Source organism: Phacochoerus africanus, chromosome 5 (assembly GCF_016906955.1).
Source record: "Phacochoerus africanus isolate WHEZ1 chromosome 5, ROS_Pafr_v1, whole genome shotgun sequence".
Lineage (NCBI taxonomy): Eukaryota > Metazoa > Chordata > Mammalia > Artiodactyla > Suidae > Phacochoerus > Phacochoerus africanus.
Window position 1 is genome coordinate 62,342,894 of NC_062548.1, and position 14,198 is coordinate 62,357,091.

The 14,198-nt window shown below is 44.8% G+C and overlaps 1 protein-coding gene across 1 annotated transcript; it reads left to right on the forward strand.

Annotated features, from left to right (window-relative positions):
- Window positions 1–1,022: 1,022 nt before the first annotated feature.
- Window positions 1,023–12,477, forward strand: LOC125127861 (zinc finger matrin-type protein 1-like). The gene is made up of 2 exons (XM_047781578.1): window positions 1,023–1,522; window positions 11,519–12,477. Exons 1-2 carry the CDS (start codon window positions 1,401–1,403, stop codon window positions 12,285–12,287), a joined length of 891 nt encoding a protein of 296 aa, XP_047637534.1. The 5' UTR covers window positions 1,023–1,400; the 3' UTR covers window positions 12,288–12,477.
- The last annotated feature ends 1,721 nt before the right edge of the window (window positions 12,478–14,198 follow it).

Here is a 14,198-nt window from a genome sequence, read left to right on the forward strand (position 1 = left end):
TAGCCCTTTGTTTACACTTCCTGAGGCAGGAGACAGGGGGGCTCCGGGAGAAACATTTCCAACCAGCCACCTATCTATACTTCAGACCCAAGGCAAATAATTGGTATTCTTCTGTGAACTTGTTAAACAATGGTAAAGACAGGATCAAAAGAGGGGCTAAGCTTTGCTTGGGCAAAAGACCAAGAGGTCACATACTTCCCATCCTCAAGGTCAGGGAGACCCCAACTACACACGCGCAGAGAGACCCTTCTGGGTCAGAAAGGGAGGGAATGCCAGACCATAATAAGTCTATATAACCTTCCCACTGCACCTTGCTTTGGAATCTGTCTTGGCCAAAAGATGCACCAGCACGTGTGGGAGGGCCCTTGGTCTGGTCAGGTGTCAAAGATAAAAACAAAATAATTGGCCGAAGGCAAACAAAGACCCAGAAGAACTGTCCTGCATAATTTAAACCACCTCTCTGGCGCACTTCTCATTCAAGGGCACACTCACAGCCGTGCTCCACTGAGTGCCTTAGATGAATAGACTCTGTGTGCTCTCCCGCAGGTTGTACTGTGTTTCTTTCTTTCTTTTTTTTTTTTTGTCTTTTTAGGGCCTCAACCACGGCATATGGAGGCTTCCAGGCTAGGGGTCTAATCGGAGCTACAGCTGCCGGCCTACACCAGAGCCACAACAACACCAGATCCAAGCCACATCTTCGACCTACACCACAGCTCACGGCAACGCCGGATCCTTAACCCACTGAGCAAGGCCAGGGATTGAACCCGCAACCTCATGGTTTTTAGTCAGATTCATTTCTGATGAGCCACTACAGGAAATCCCTGTGTTTCTAATAATAAACTTCATACCTGTTTTCACAGTCTTTGCCTCCTTGAAACATTCTTGCCTTCAGCAAAAGACAAGAATCAGGGCAATTCTACTTTCAGCCTCTAGCTAGTCTAGCAGCTAAGATTCCTGGTTTTCACCCAGGCTGCCCAGGTCCAATTCCTGAGCAGGGAATTAAGATCTCGCTTCAAGCCATTACTCACTGCTGTCTCTCCGAGATCAAGCTGAGGCTCAGAGGGATACATTTGTCCAGGGTTACTCTGGAACCCAGCCCTGTCTCCTTCCAGGTCTGAAGTTTGAACCCCCCACTTTAGTGAGCTATGACAGAATCCAGGAGGTGGGGGCACCTGGCAGGTAGGTGCTGCCTTCCCCAGAGGCTAAAGGTCGAAAGGGGTTTATTTACCCTTGACCTTGAAGGGAAGCAAGGCGTCGCCTGCCTCAGGTGTACGAGCAAATATTCTGAGGATGGTGGGCAACAGGCCTGGAGGGACTTAAAAAGTGAGGTTATAGTCTTGGTTTGATTGGAAAGGGGGTAACTGTCGGTTTCTATACAGAAAAGAAGGACGTTGGACTGGATGGTCTACAAGGTTCTGCTCCAACTGGGGAGAATGGAGTCCAGCAGCTGCTTCCACCACTTGGGGACCTCATCTCTGCCTCTGGAGCGGCCTGAGCCCAGCATCTGTGAGATCCTCCCCAGGTTTGGACTCTCTCCCAGGTTCCCTGCCACATTTCATTTTCCGCCCAAGGTCACTGGTAAGAGAAGAGCCAACATGACTTGGTGCTGCCCGGCGGCCTAGGTTTCTGCTGCGCTGCCATCTTTGCTCCCAGACCGAGGGATTGTCCTCCATCACTAAGTCATGTCAGCAACATGGATGTCTGTAGGCACAGTATCTCTGCTAACATGCGCAAGAGGAAAGCGGTGGTCGTCACGCCCCCAAGGGCGGAGAGTGGGCGGGACATGCAAATTAACTGGCCCTTCAGCCCAGGGAGATGAGTAGCCCCAGCAACCGGGATTCTAGCTGCATGTGCCACCAGCCCAGAATCAGTGCTGGATCTCTAACCCACTGACGGGGGCTAGGGATCAAACCCGCATACTCACGGATGCTAGTCAGATTCTTTTTTTTTTTTTTTCTGTCTTTTTGCCTTTCCTAGGGCCGCTTCCCTCGGCATATGGAGGTTCCCAGGCTAGGGGTTGAATCCGAGCTGCAGCCTCCGGCCTACACCGCAGCCACAGCAATGAGGGATCCGAGCTGCGTCTGTGACCTACACCACAGCTCACAGCAACGCGGGATCCTTAACCCACTGAGCAAGGCCAGGGACCAAACCCACAACCTCATGGTGCCTAGTCGGATACGTTAACCACTGTGCCATGACGGGAACTCCGCTAGCCAGATTCTTAACCCACTGAGCCACAACAGGAGCTCGTAATTTTTTTCAGGGTGGGGCCCTTAAAAAGACAAAAAAAAAAAGGAAGAAAGAAAAGAAAAAGAAATGGAATGAGATCTGCATGTGTGCTTATTAGACTGCACTGAAGGACATATACTGTCCATCTTTTCTAACTGGCTGTTTCTTGAGTGATGTGGTTTTATAATAAAGTAGTAATCTTGTGAGTAGAGTGTTTCCCCGAATTCTTTTTTTTTTTTTCTTCTCCCTACAGTCACACCTGAGGCATATGGAAGTTCTCAAAGTTGGAGTTCAATCAGAGCTGCAGCTGCCAGCCTACACCACAGCCATAGCCACACCAGATCCTAGCCACATCTGCGACTTACACTGCAGCTCACAGCAATGCCGATCCCTAATCCACTGAGCTTGGCCAGGCAGGGATCAAACCTGCATCCTCATGAATACTAGTCAGATTCTTTTATTTATTTTCCCTTTTTTTAGGGCTGCACGTGCTCATGTGGAGGTTTTCCCAGGCTAGAGGTCTAATCGGAGCTGTAGCTGCCAGCCTATGCCAGAGCCACAGCAATGCAGGATCCGAGCCGCATCTGCAACCTAAACCACAGCTCACAGCAATGCCGGATCCTTAACCCACTGAGCAAGGCCAGGGATTGAACCCACAACCTCACGGTTCCTAGTCAGCTTCGTTAACCACTGAGCCACGACGGCAACTCCCAGGAGCAATTTTTAAACCCTCTCATGTATAACTGCATAGAGGATAACCTGGACGTGTAATTGGCATCTGAAGGAGGTGGGGACCACCAGGGAGACTTCGGGACTAAGCCTTTAGCCTGTGGGATCAGTTACTATCTCTCAGTAGATAAGGAGAATTGAGTGAATTGCTTAATGGAATTGGAATCAGAATCGGACCCACCTTAACTTCCTTTCTCCCATTACTTACATAGCAAACATGCTTCGAATAAAATTCTTATCTTTGTGAACTGCCTCAAAGCTATTTACAGGTGAAGCCTGATATAAATGAGTATGCAAACTCACAAATGACACAAGTATCACACATAGCATTGGGCCCAGGGCTTAAAAGTTCTGACTTTCATTTATTCTGTGATCAGGAGAGGTTTGGTGAACAAAGTCTGTCCACAGGGAATACAAAATAATAAAGAACACCCAAATAAATAGACATAAACCACATCCATACACTGAAAGATGTAATATTGGAAAGTTACCAGTTCTCAAACTGATCTAAAGATTCAGCAAATCCAAAGAAAAATTGCAAGTGGGTTTTTTTTTTTTTGGAAATTAATGCACCAAATTTAAAATTTATATGTAAAACAAAATGACAAGAATAATCAAGACATATTTAAACATGGAAAAGATAGAGGACTTGCTCTAGAAACTATAAAGACTTATTATGGGAGTTCCCCTTGTGGTTCATGGGTTAAGAACCTGACTAGTAACCATGAGGTTGCAGAATTCCTAGCTTTGCTAAGTGGATTAGGGATCCCGTGTAGTGGCTAGGTTGAAGATGTAGCTTGGATCCTGTGTTGCTGTGGCTGTAGTGTAGGCAGGCAACTATAGCTTCCTAGCCTGGGAACTTCCAACTTTTTAGGTGCAGCCCTAAAAAGAAGAAAAAAAAAAAGACGTCATGAAACTATAATAATTCAGTCAGAGTGGTACTGGTGCAAAGATACTGCAGAACCCAGAAGCAGAACAGTAAACAGATGGACATATGGCCAATAATTGTTAAAAAGAAACAAGAAACTCAAAATAGGGTCACTTGCCCTAAGCCCCACAAAGACTTAATACCTAACCTAATCATAATTTCAGCTTCTCCCAGGGGGGATTTTTTTTTTTTTTTTTTTTGCTAGATCTTTAACCCACTGAACCACAAGGTAACTCCCCTATTTTATTTTTTCAGTGAAGTATAATTGATTTATAATTTATAATTTCATTGAAGTATAATTGTATTAGTTTCTGCTGTACAGCAAATGATTCAGCTATATATATATATAAAATACACTTTTTTTATAATACACTCTCTTAAAATATTTTTTCCATTATAGTTTATCTTAGGACATTGAATATAGTTCTCTGAGCTATATAGTAAGGACCTTGTTGTTGATCCCCTGCATGTGTAAGAGCTTACATCTGCTAACACCAACCACCCACTCCATCCGTCCCACCCCCTACCCCTTGGCAACCACAAGTCTGTTCTCTATGTCTGTGAGTCTGTTTCTATTTCATAGATAGGTTCTTTTGTGTTATTTTTTAATTCCACAAATAAGTGATGTCATATGCTATTTGTCTTTCTGTTTCTGACTTACTTCACTCAGTATGACAGTCTCTAGTTCCATCCATGTTGTTGCAAATGGCATTTGGCATTATTTGTTTTTTTACGGCTGAGTAGTATTCCATTGCTCATATGTACCATATCTTTATCATTTATTGGACAATCAGGTGGACATTTAGATTGTTTCCATGTCTTGGCTATTGTGAATAGAGCTTCTATGAATATAGGAGCGTGTGTATCTTTTTGAATTATAGTTCTGTTCAAATAGAATATATGCCCAGGAGTGCGATTGCTGGATCATATGGTAATTCTACCCTTAGTTTTCTATAGAAACTCCATTCTGTTTTCCGTAGAGGATGTACCTACTTACATTCCCACAAACCATGTAGAAGGGTTCCCTTTTCTCCACATCTTCTCAAGCATTTGTTCTTTTTTTTTGGCCCCACCCATGGCATTCAGAAGTTCCTGGTCCAGGGATCGAACTTGAGCCATAGCATTGGCAATGCCGAATCCCAAACCACTAGGCCATCAGGGAACTTCATTTGTAGACTTTTTAAACAATGGCCATTCTGAAGGAGTGGGATTTTAAACCAGTCAGCCTGGAATTATCCTGTCAGTGAGATAATCTCCCTAAAACCCCCTGCCTTGCTCTAAGGGAAAGTTACATTGCCTAAAATAATCCACTCTTAACTCTTCTAGACCCACCCTTCTTCTGCCTATGAATACCTCCCATTTTCTTCAACTTCTCAGAGCACCTTTCTATTTGCTAAAAGGGATGCTGCCAGATTATCAAATAAAGCCAATTAGATCTTTAAATTTACTCAGTTGAATTTTTTTCTCTTTTTTTTCAATATTTTTTCTTGCTGTTTTTGAATTTTTTTTAACATAACAAAAGCAGCACTTCAGAGCAGGGAGGAAGACAGACTTCATGAAATGGTGTTGGAGTTCCCACCGTGGCACAGCGGAAACGAATCCAACTAGGAACCACGAGGTTTCAGGTTCGAGCCTTGGCCTCGCTTAGTGGGTTAAGGATCCGGCATTGCTGCAAGCTGTGGTGTAGGTCACAGACACGGCTCAGATCCTGTGTTGCTGTGGCTGTGGCGTAGGCGGGGAGCTGCAGCTCCGATTTGACCCCAAGCCTGGGAACTTCCATATGCCTCGAGTTTGGCCCTAAAAGGCAAAAAAATTTTTTAAAAATTTAAAAAAAAAGGAAAAGAAAGAAAGAAAAAAATTTAAAAAATCAATTCCAGTTGAATCATGTATTCAGGAAGCTTTTGCAAAACATCCTATAAGAATATATGTTTATGATCAATGGCAGTGGTTCTCAGGCAGGGACAATGCTGTCTCCCAGGAAACATTTGACAATGTCTGGAGACATTTTTAGTTGTTAAACCTGGGAGTAGAGGGTTGGTTGCTATGAACATCAAGCAGGTAGAGAACTGGGGTGCTGCGAAACATCCTACAGTCCACAGAACAAGCTCTACAATGAAAAGTTACCTAACTCAAAATGTCAAGAGTGCTAACATGTCAAAACTCTGGTCTAGGTTAGGAAATTACATCTTAAATATGACACACACAAAAAGAGCTCTAACTCTAATAATTTAATTGCAAATTTTGAAAACATTAGTTTTTTTAATTTTTGTTGTTGGTGTTGTCTTTTTAAGGTCACACCCATGGCATATGGAAGTTCCCAGGCTAGGGGTCCAATCAAAGCTGCAGCTGCCCACCTACACTACAGACACAGCAACGCCAGATCCAAGCCATGTCTGTGAACTGCACCACAGCTCACGGCAATGCTGGATCCTTAACCCACTGAGCAAGGCCAGGGATTGAACCTGCGTTCATCCTCACGGATCCTAGCCAGATTCATTTCAGCCAAGCCACAACAGGAACTCCTTTAATTTTTTTTTTCTTTTTTTTAATGGATGCACCTGTAGCATATGGAAGTTCTCAAGCCAGGGACTGAATCCGAGCCACCACTGCAACTTACACCACAGTGGCAACACTGGATCCTTAATCCACTGCACTGGGATGGAAGCCATGGCCCCACAGCAACCCAAGCCACAGCAATTGGATTCTCAATTCACCACACCACATTCTCAATTCACCACACCGCAGAGGGGAACTCCCAACAACATTAAAATTAAGACCATCAAAAGATACTGCCAAGAGGATGAAAACACAAGTCAAAGAGTGAGAGATCTCACGCACATAAAAGCCAGCAAAGGGCTCAGTTGCAGGCTATGGATAAGGAAAAGTGCAAACAACACAACAGAACGGTGTGGCAGAGACCTCCACCTGCACTTCACAAAGAGAAAATCCAAATGGCCAATAGGTATTAGGAAAGGTACTCAGTATCACTGTAAACATGGAAATGTTATTGATTTTAATCGTTACAACTAAATACAGAATTTAAGGTCAGGCAATTCCACGTGTTAGAAAGCACTCAAACCCTTCTGGAGGAGAATTTAAATTGATGGAACCTCTTGAAAAAGTCTGGTGTCACTGTGTCTGATAAAGCTGAATGTGCGATGCTGTATAACGTGGACATTTCTCTCCTGGGCAAACAGTCTATAGGAATGCAGGCTGTGTATGTTAGGAGATGTACTTCAGAATACTCATGATGTGGGAGTTCCTGTCGGTTCAGCAGTAATGAACCTGACTAGTAGCCATGAGGACTTGGGTTCAGTCCCTGGCCTCGCTCAATGGATTAAGGATCTGGTGCTGCGGTGAGTTGTGGTGTAGGTGGAAAGATGTGGCTCGGATCTGGTGCTGCTGTGGCTGTGGTGTAGCCCAGCGGCTACTGCTCTGATTCGACCCCTAGCCTGGGGACTTCCCTTTGCCACTGGTGCAGCCCTAAAAAGATTAAAAAAAAAAAAAATCATGTTAATGAAAACAACAAAATAGGAAAAAAACAAAAAGAGAGAAAAAAGGCATGCTAATGAGGAACATGTGGGGGAGTTAAGATTAGGAAGGAAAAGAGCCAGGCTTCCGGGGTGTGGCAGTGTTTTATTTACCGACCTGAAAGGTGGCTTGGTAGACATTTCCTTTGTGATAAATCATTATGGTATAGCTTTTGGTTTCATGCACATTTCTGCATGTGCTCTATATTTTACAATTCAAGAAGAGTGCGTTTTCTTTGCAAAATGCTTCAAACTGGAGTTCTCCTTGTGGTGCAGCAGAAATGAATCCGACTAGGAACCATGAGGTTGCAGGTTCGATCCGTGGCCTCACTCGGTGGGTTAAGGATCCCAAGTTGCCATGAGCTGTGGTGTAGGTCACAGACGAGGCTCAGATCTTGCATTGCTGTGGCTGCGGTGTAGTCTGATTCAACCTCCGCATGCTGCGGGTGCAGCCCTACCAAAGATAAAAGACAGAAAAAAAAAAAAGCTTCAGACTGAACTCATCAAACAAGATAGAATACGGTTTAGGGTAGATACTAGGTGATGCGCTCTAGGTGATGAGGTTGAGTGTTCGTTCCTAAATCATCTTAACAACTGCGATTGGATTGGTTTCTCATGAGAGCCCGGAGCTATGAGATGAGGAGGTTCTAAAACTCAAAGGCCTGCGACAGAGGAAGAGGCGTGGCTTCCTGCTTCCCAGCTTCCCTGCTCCCAGGCAGACCAGTCTGAGCTGCCAAGAAGTTGGGATTCTTCTCCTGGAGCTGAGTAAAACTTCCACCCCGAGCTAGGGTGTCTTCCTTCTTTCCTTTGGAGGTTCTAACCAGAGGCTCTGCTCTCTGTGGGCCCACAGGACTTCCTACTTACACAACTCCAAAGACTTGTAGGCTTGAGGAAGTGAGGGTTCCATCTGTTTGTGGAAGTTTCTCAGTAAGCTAGCGTGGTGGCAATTCCAGGTAAGAGGCGAACCCAATATGCTGCCTTTTTGCACTACTGGCTGGCAAGCCTTGAGCCGCTAGTTGGGAGGGATGGTGGCTTGAGGTGCAAACTGGGGGAGGCTGGGTGGGCAGGATGGCTGAGTCAGGCAGGACGCCCTGGATCTGGGCTTCCCAGGGGTCCTGGGTGTGTGGAGAGAGGTCAAGGCCCTTCTTCATTTCTGTTCAGCAAGTGTGTATTAGGCATCTACTTAAAGTCAAGCACAATTTGATATGACAAAAAGACGCCAGTGAATGGGACTCTTTGCTTGGTGAGGAATTCTGCTTTTTTTGCTTTTTTTTTTTTTTTTTTTTGGCTTTTTAGGGCGGTACCCACGACTTACAGAAGTTCCCAGGCTGGAGGTTGAAGCCAAGCTGCAGCTGCAGGCCTACCCACAACCCCAGCAAATACAAGATCTGAGCCTGTCTGCGACCTACACCACAGCTCACTCCAACGACGGATCCTTAACCCACTGAGTGAGGCCAGGGATTGAACCTGCGACCTCATAGATACTAGTCCAGATTTGCTACTGCTGAGCCACAACGGGAACTTCAGGAATTTCTTTTTTCTTTTTTTTTTTTCTTTTTTGGCCACCCCACAGCATATGATCCAAGCCAAAGTTACAACCTAAGCTGCAGCTGCAGCAATGCCAGAGCCTTAACCCACAATTTGGGGCAGAGATTGAACCATTATCCTAGAGCTCCCAAAACACAACCGATCCCATTGTGCCACAGCGGGAATTGGTGTTGGTGAGGAATTTCTATTCAAGGGTGGTAAGATAGAATTCTCCTTGTGGCTCAGTGGTTAACAAATCTGATTAGGAACCATGAGATTGAGGGTCAGACCCCTGACCTCGCTCAGTGGGTTAAAGATCCGGCATTGCCATGAGCTGTGGTGTAGGTCGCAGACAAGGCTGGGATCTGGCATTGCCGTGGTTCTGGCGTAGGCCGGCGGCTACAGCTCCGATTCGACCCCAAGCCTGGGAACCTCCATATGCCACAGATGCAGCCCTAAAAAGATAAAAAGACAAAAACTTTAAAAGGGTGGTAAGATGGAAACAGATCACATTTTTCAATTAAATTGTATGCCAGGAGTTCTCTTGTGGTGCAGCAGGTTAAAGATCTGGCCTGTTTACTGCGGTGGTTTTGGTTGCTGCTCTGGCACAGATTTGATCTCTAGCTCAGGATGCTGAGGGTGTGGCCAAAAAAAATAAAATTAAAACAATTTTTATATCAGCTGCACCTCCTGCAACACCGAGGGCTGCAGAAGAATGCAGATTCTCAGGGCCCCCCGGACCCACTGAGTCAGAATCAGCCTTTTTTTTTGTCTTTTTCTAGGGCTGCATCTTCGGCATATAGAGGTTCACAGGCTAGGGGTCTAATCAGAGCTGTAGTTTTGCCAGCCAACACCAGAGCCACAGCAACACCAGATCCGAGCCGCATCTGTGACCTATACCACAGCTCACAACAACACCAGATCCTTAACCCACTCAGCAAGGCCAGGGATCGAACCCACAACCTCATGGTTCCTAGTCGGATTCATTAACCACTGAGCCATTACGGGAACTCCTGTTTTTTGTTTTTTGTTTTCTTTTGTGGCCACCCCATAGCATAGAGTTCCCTGGCCAGGGATCTGAGCTGAGTAACAGTTTCCATCTATTCCACAGCTGCAGCAACACTGCATCCAGCTGCAACCACAGTGCCAGAATCACTCTGCGTCCTGGGCTGCAGAGACACCACCAATCCCGAGGCGCCACAGCGGGAACTCCTAGATACATTATGAAAATAGAGCAGGCAGGACCTGTTGACGGGGCTGCCTCTGAGGTGTGAGGAAAGTGGGGTCAGGGCTAGTGCCTCCTGGGCTTCCGGCCTGAGCCATGGAAGGAGGGAAGGAGAGCTGAGGGAGATAGAGAGCCTGCAGGCAGTGCAAGCTCCCCAGATGTCCCACAAGTTCCCTGGAAGTACAGTGGACTGGAATCTCTTGGGGGGAACCCTGAGCAGAAGGAAGTGCCTTAGAGAACTTGATTTCAACTGGACATGGTTTGTGTGTGGGGTAGGGAAAAGGTTGAAAAATTGGGCTTTCTACCCCATGGTGTAGCCAAGTTTGTTTTAATACAGAGCATCCCCCCCGACCCCTCCCCCCCCAAAAAAAAAGAAAGAGCCAGGGAGGCAGAGATGAGACTAAGTAGGCAGGGAAGTGATAACCTGGTTGACTGAAGAACAGAGTTGTACAGGCTTGGAAACCAAGTTGCAAACCAGAATGTACAACCTGACCTCACACCTGTTTGATCAGAATTTTAGTCTGCAGTAACACAGGAATATATCTAGGATTTATTTCTGCAGAGTTTGCTTTTACAGTGTATATGGCTTCTGTGACTTTTTCTTTTAGTACAAACTGGTATTTAGTTTAATTTGATAGACAAAAATACTAAAGACAGAGACAAGTTCTCAGAATCAATCACTAGTAACATTAAATGCTGCTGGCCATCATTCCAGCAGCTCGATGAGAATATTATTACCTAGCAGTCACTGACCAGTCGCTCTGTACCCATCACCATTCCAAGCCCTTCATTTGTATAACCATTTATTTTTTATTATTTTTTTTCTTGCTTTTTAGGGCCACACCCACGGAATATGGAGGTTCCCAGGCTAGGGGTCTAATAGGCACTGTAGCTGCCGGCCTACACCACAGCCACAGCAATGCAGGATCTGAGCCTCATCTGCAACCTACACCACAAATCACAGCAATGCTGGATATTTAACCCAGTGAGCAAGGCCAGGTCAAACCTGAAACCTCATGGTTCCTAGTTGGATTCGTTTCTACTGAGCCACAATGGGAACTCCTATAATCACTCATTTAGTCCTCATAACACCTACAGGGTTGGTACCAGTATTGGTGGTTAAGTGATCAGACTCTGGACCCTCTGCCTGAGTTCAAATCCTGGCTCTTCCATATTTTGACTGTGAACTTAAGTTATTTAAATACTAACTCACTTTCCTTATTTGTAAAAAAAGAAATGATAAATTGATCCAGATTTTAGATTTTACCATAATAAGTATCATCTCTGATCTTTTACCCTAGCTATGAGATTAAAATAATTAACAGAAAAAATTTTCTTCATCTTCCTCAGCAGAGAGTCATCCATAGTCAATATAATGGAAGATCCTAAAACTTATGACTCTTTTCAACGTGAACTTCAGGATTACATTAGAAAGCAGAGAGCCAGAGGATTACAACCAGAGGTTTGCTTCAGAAAGGTGACAAAAGACTCTGAGTACAGAGAAGAGGACCCCACTGCACCCAGACCTCCACAGCTGGGGCAGCGATTCCCCTTTAGGAAGCCCCACACATTCCCCAGTTACTTCAAAAAGCCTAGAGCAGTGGAAAGCCACTTACCCCCATTGTCCAATAGTCACCACTTCAGAAAAAGACTGGAACCTATAAACCATCAGAAAGAACATGACCAATTCTTCAATAGCTGGTGGCTTCCCAGCCCACCTGCGCAAGGAACGACCACCGACCCCCGAGCAGCACAACACAGAGAAGCCGCCAGCTGCCTCTCAGAGGACCGAACCAGCATCCACCCAGCAGGAGATCAAGACAGAAGCTGGAAGAGAAGGTTCAGAGAAAAGGGAGGAGGAGGACATGGCAAGAAGCAGCAGGTGGAGTGGAAGAGGAGGCACTGTGAAGAGGATGAAGATTCCCACAAAGAGAATGGGAAGAAGGCCAAGGCGGAGCCAGGCAGCACAGAGAAGTCCAAACACAGAAAGAAGAGCACCCATGCCTGGGACACCACCAAGGAGGGAAGGTGGTCCAGCAGAGAGAAGAAGCATCATGGCCAAGAAAGCACACACGAGTGGGACTTGTGGGATGAAGCCATCCTTGGCAGCTGTTACTGATGCTGGAGATTGGGTCCTGGATATTATATGATATGGATCCATTGGAAAGGCTGGATTAAATGGTACTGGAGCATTTCAATGGCTAAACTTCAAAGAAAAATTAGATTTCCTACCTCAGACTCTGTTCAGATATAAAACCCAGTTAGTTTAAAGATGTAAATATAGAAATTAAAATATAAAAGTACTAGAAGAAAATATAGGAAAAGGTAATTGCAGAAACATTTAAAATGTATAGGACAGAAGGTTTTGTTGTACATTTTCTTAAAAATGGAAATTAAAATATATGCACTGTGGAGTTCCTTCTGTGGAGCAATGGGATTGGCAGCATCCCTGCAGCACCAAGACACAGGTTCTATCCCTGGCCCAGCACAGTGGGTTAAAAATCCAGTAGTATATCACAGCTACGGATCAGATCTGATCCATGGCCTGGGGACTTTATATGCCTCATGGCAACCAAAAAAGTAGAAGAAAAAAATGATATGCATTGTGCATATGCATATGCATAGAACACCTCCAGAGACTATTAAACTTTTAATAAATATTTTTTAAAGACAAGAAACATTGGAAAAATATTTGCAACACTCGATATTAATATCTCAATATTAATAGCCTGTTGTCAAATGGTTGCCTCTTAGCTCCAAGCAGCTTCTTTGCTCTGCTTCTGGAAAATTGGACCTGGTAGCCTTCTGTCCCTTGCCAAGTGGCTTGTTAGTTTCTGCCAGTAGAGGGCGCTGGAGGGACATCATAAACTGGGAGAAATTGTGTCAGTTTTTCCTGGCACCAATTGGGTGCCTTCATGTATGTGATTGAGCTGCAGCCCATGCCCTCTGACGTATATCTTTGTCCTTGGGGGGCTGCGTGACCTGGAGCATCTATATTCTTGCTGCACAGGTCTGAACCTAAGTCATTGGAGCCCCTCCTCCAAGTTTCTCATTCAGTCCTATGTTCACACTCCCGCAAGGGTTGAGGGTGGGCAGACCAGCCTGGAGGCTAAACCTAGCCCTCTGCTTGTTTTTGTACTGCCCTCCATCAAGAAAAATGGTATCAGGAGTTCCCGTTGTGGCTCAGTGGAAACAATCTGACTAGCATCCATGAGGATGCAGTTCCGATCCCTGGCCTCGCTCAGTGGGTTAAGGATCCAGTGTTACCATGAGATGTGGTGTAGGTCACAGATGTGGCTCAGATCCCATGTTGCTGTGGCTCTGGTGTAGGCCAGTGGCTACAGCTCTGATTCAACCCCTAGCCTGGGAACCTCCATGTGCCTCCATATGAGGCCCTAAAAAGACAAAAAAAAAAAAAAAAGAAAGAAAAATGATCTTCACCTTTGAACCCCAAAGAAGCAAAATGTTATCCCAAAACAATGGATCCCATTCTTCTCATTAAAGAACTTTGTTACAAAGCTTGTACCCTTTATTACTCTATTTTAATTTTATCAATACAAATGTGAACTTTTTTTTATGCATTGTTATATATATTCTGTCCTTCATTGTGTCTCTTGTTCCACCAAGCCTATTTACCCCTGGCCCTTACCCAAAAAGCTTACCAATCCCTGCCTCAGTCTTTTTGCCCCTCTTTCTCATTAACCAATTTTATTAGTTAAAAATTCTTTGTGTTTAATTGTCTCTGTGTAACTTAATGGTAGGGTTTGTCTCTTGATTTGGCCCTGAATGACACAGCCCTAATAGACAAAAAGCTTCTACCATTTATTTATTTAGATTTGGATATTTTTTAAATTTTTATTATAGTCAATTTACAATGTTCTGTCAATTTCTGCTGTGTAGCAATGACCCAATTATACATGCACACATTCTTTGTCTCATGTTATCTTTTATCATGTTCTATCGCAAGTGATTGGATATAGTTCCGTGTGCTATACAGCAGGACCTCATTGAGCTCCTACCATTTAATCAG

What these genes read in the sequence shown, in the direction of transcription:
- LOC125127861 (XM_047781578.1), top strand. Translation starts at nt 1,401, where the DNA reads ATGGTCTACAAGGTTCTGCTCCAACTGGGGAGAATGGAGTCCAGCAGC. An exon ending in ATCTGTGAGATCCTCCCCAG is followed by an intron (nt 1,523 to 11,518) that starts GTTTGGACTCTC and finishes CATCTTCCTCAG; the next exon opens with CAGAGAGTCATCCATAGTCA.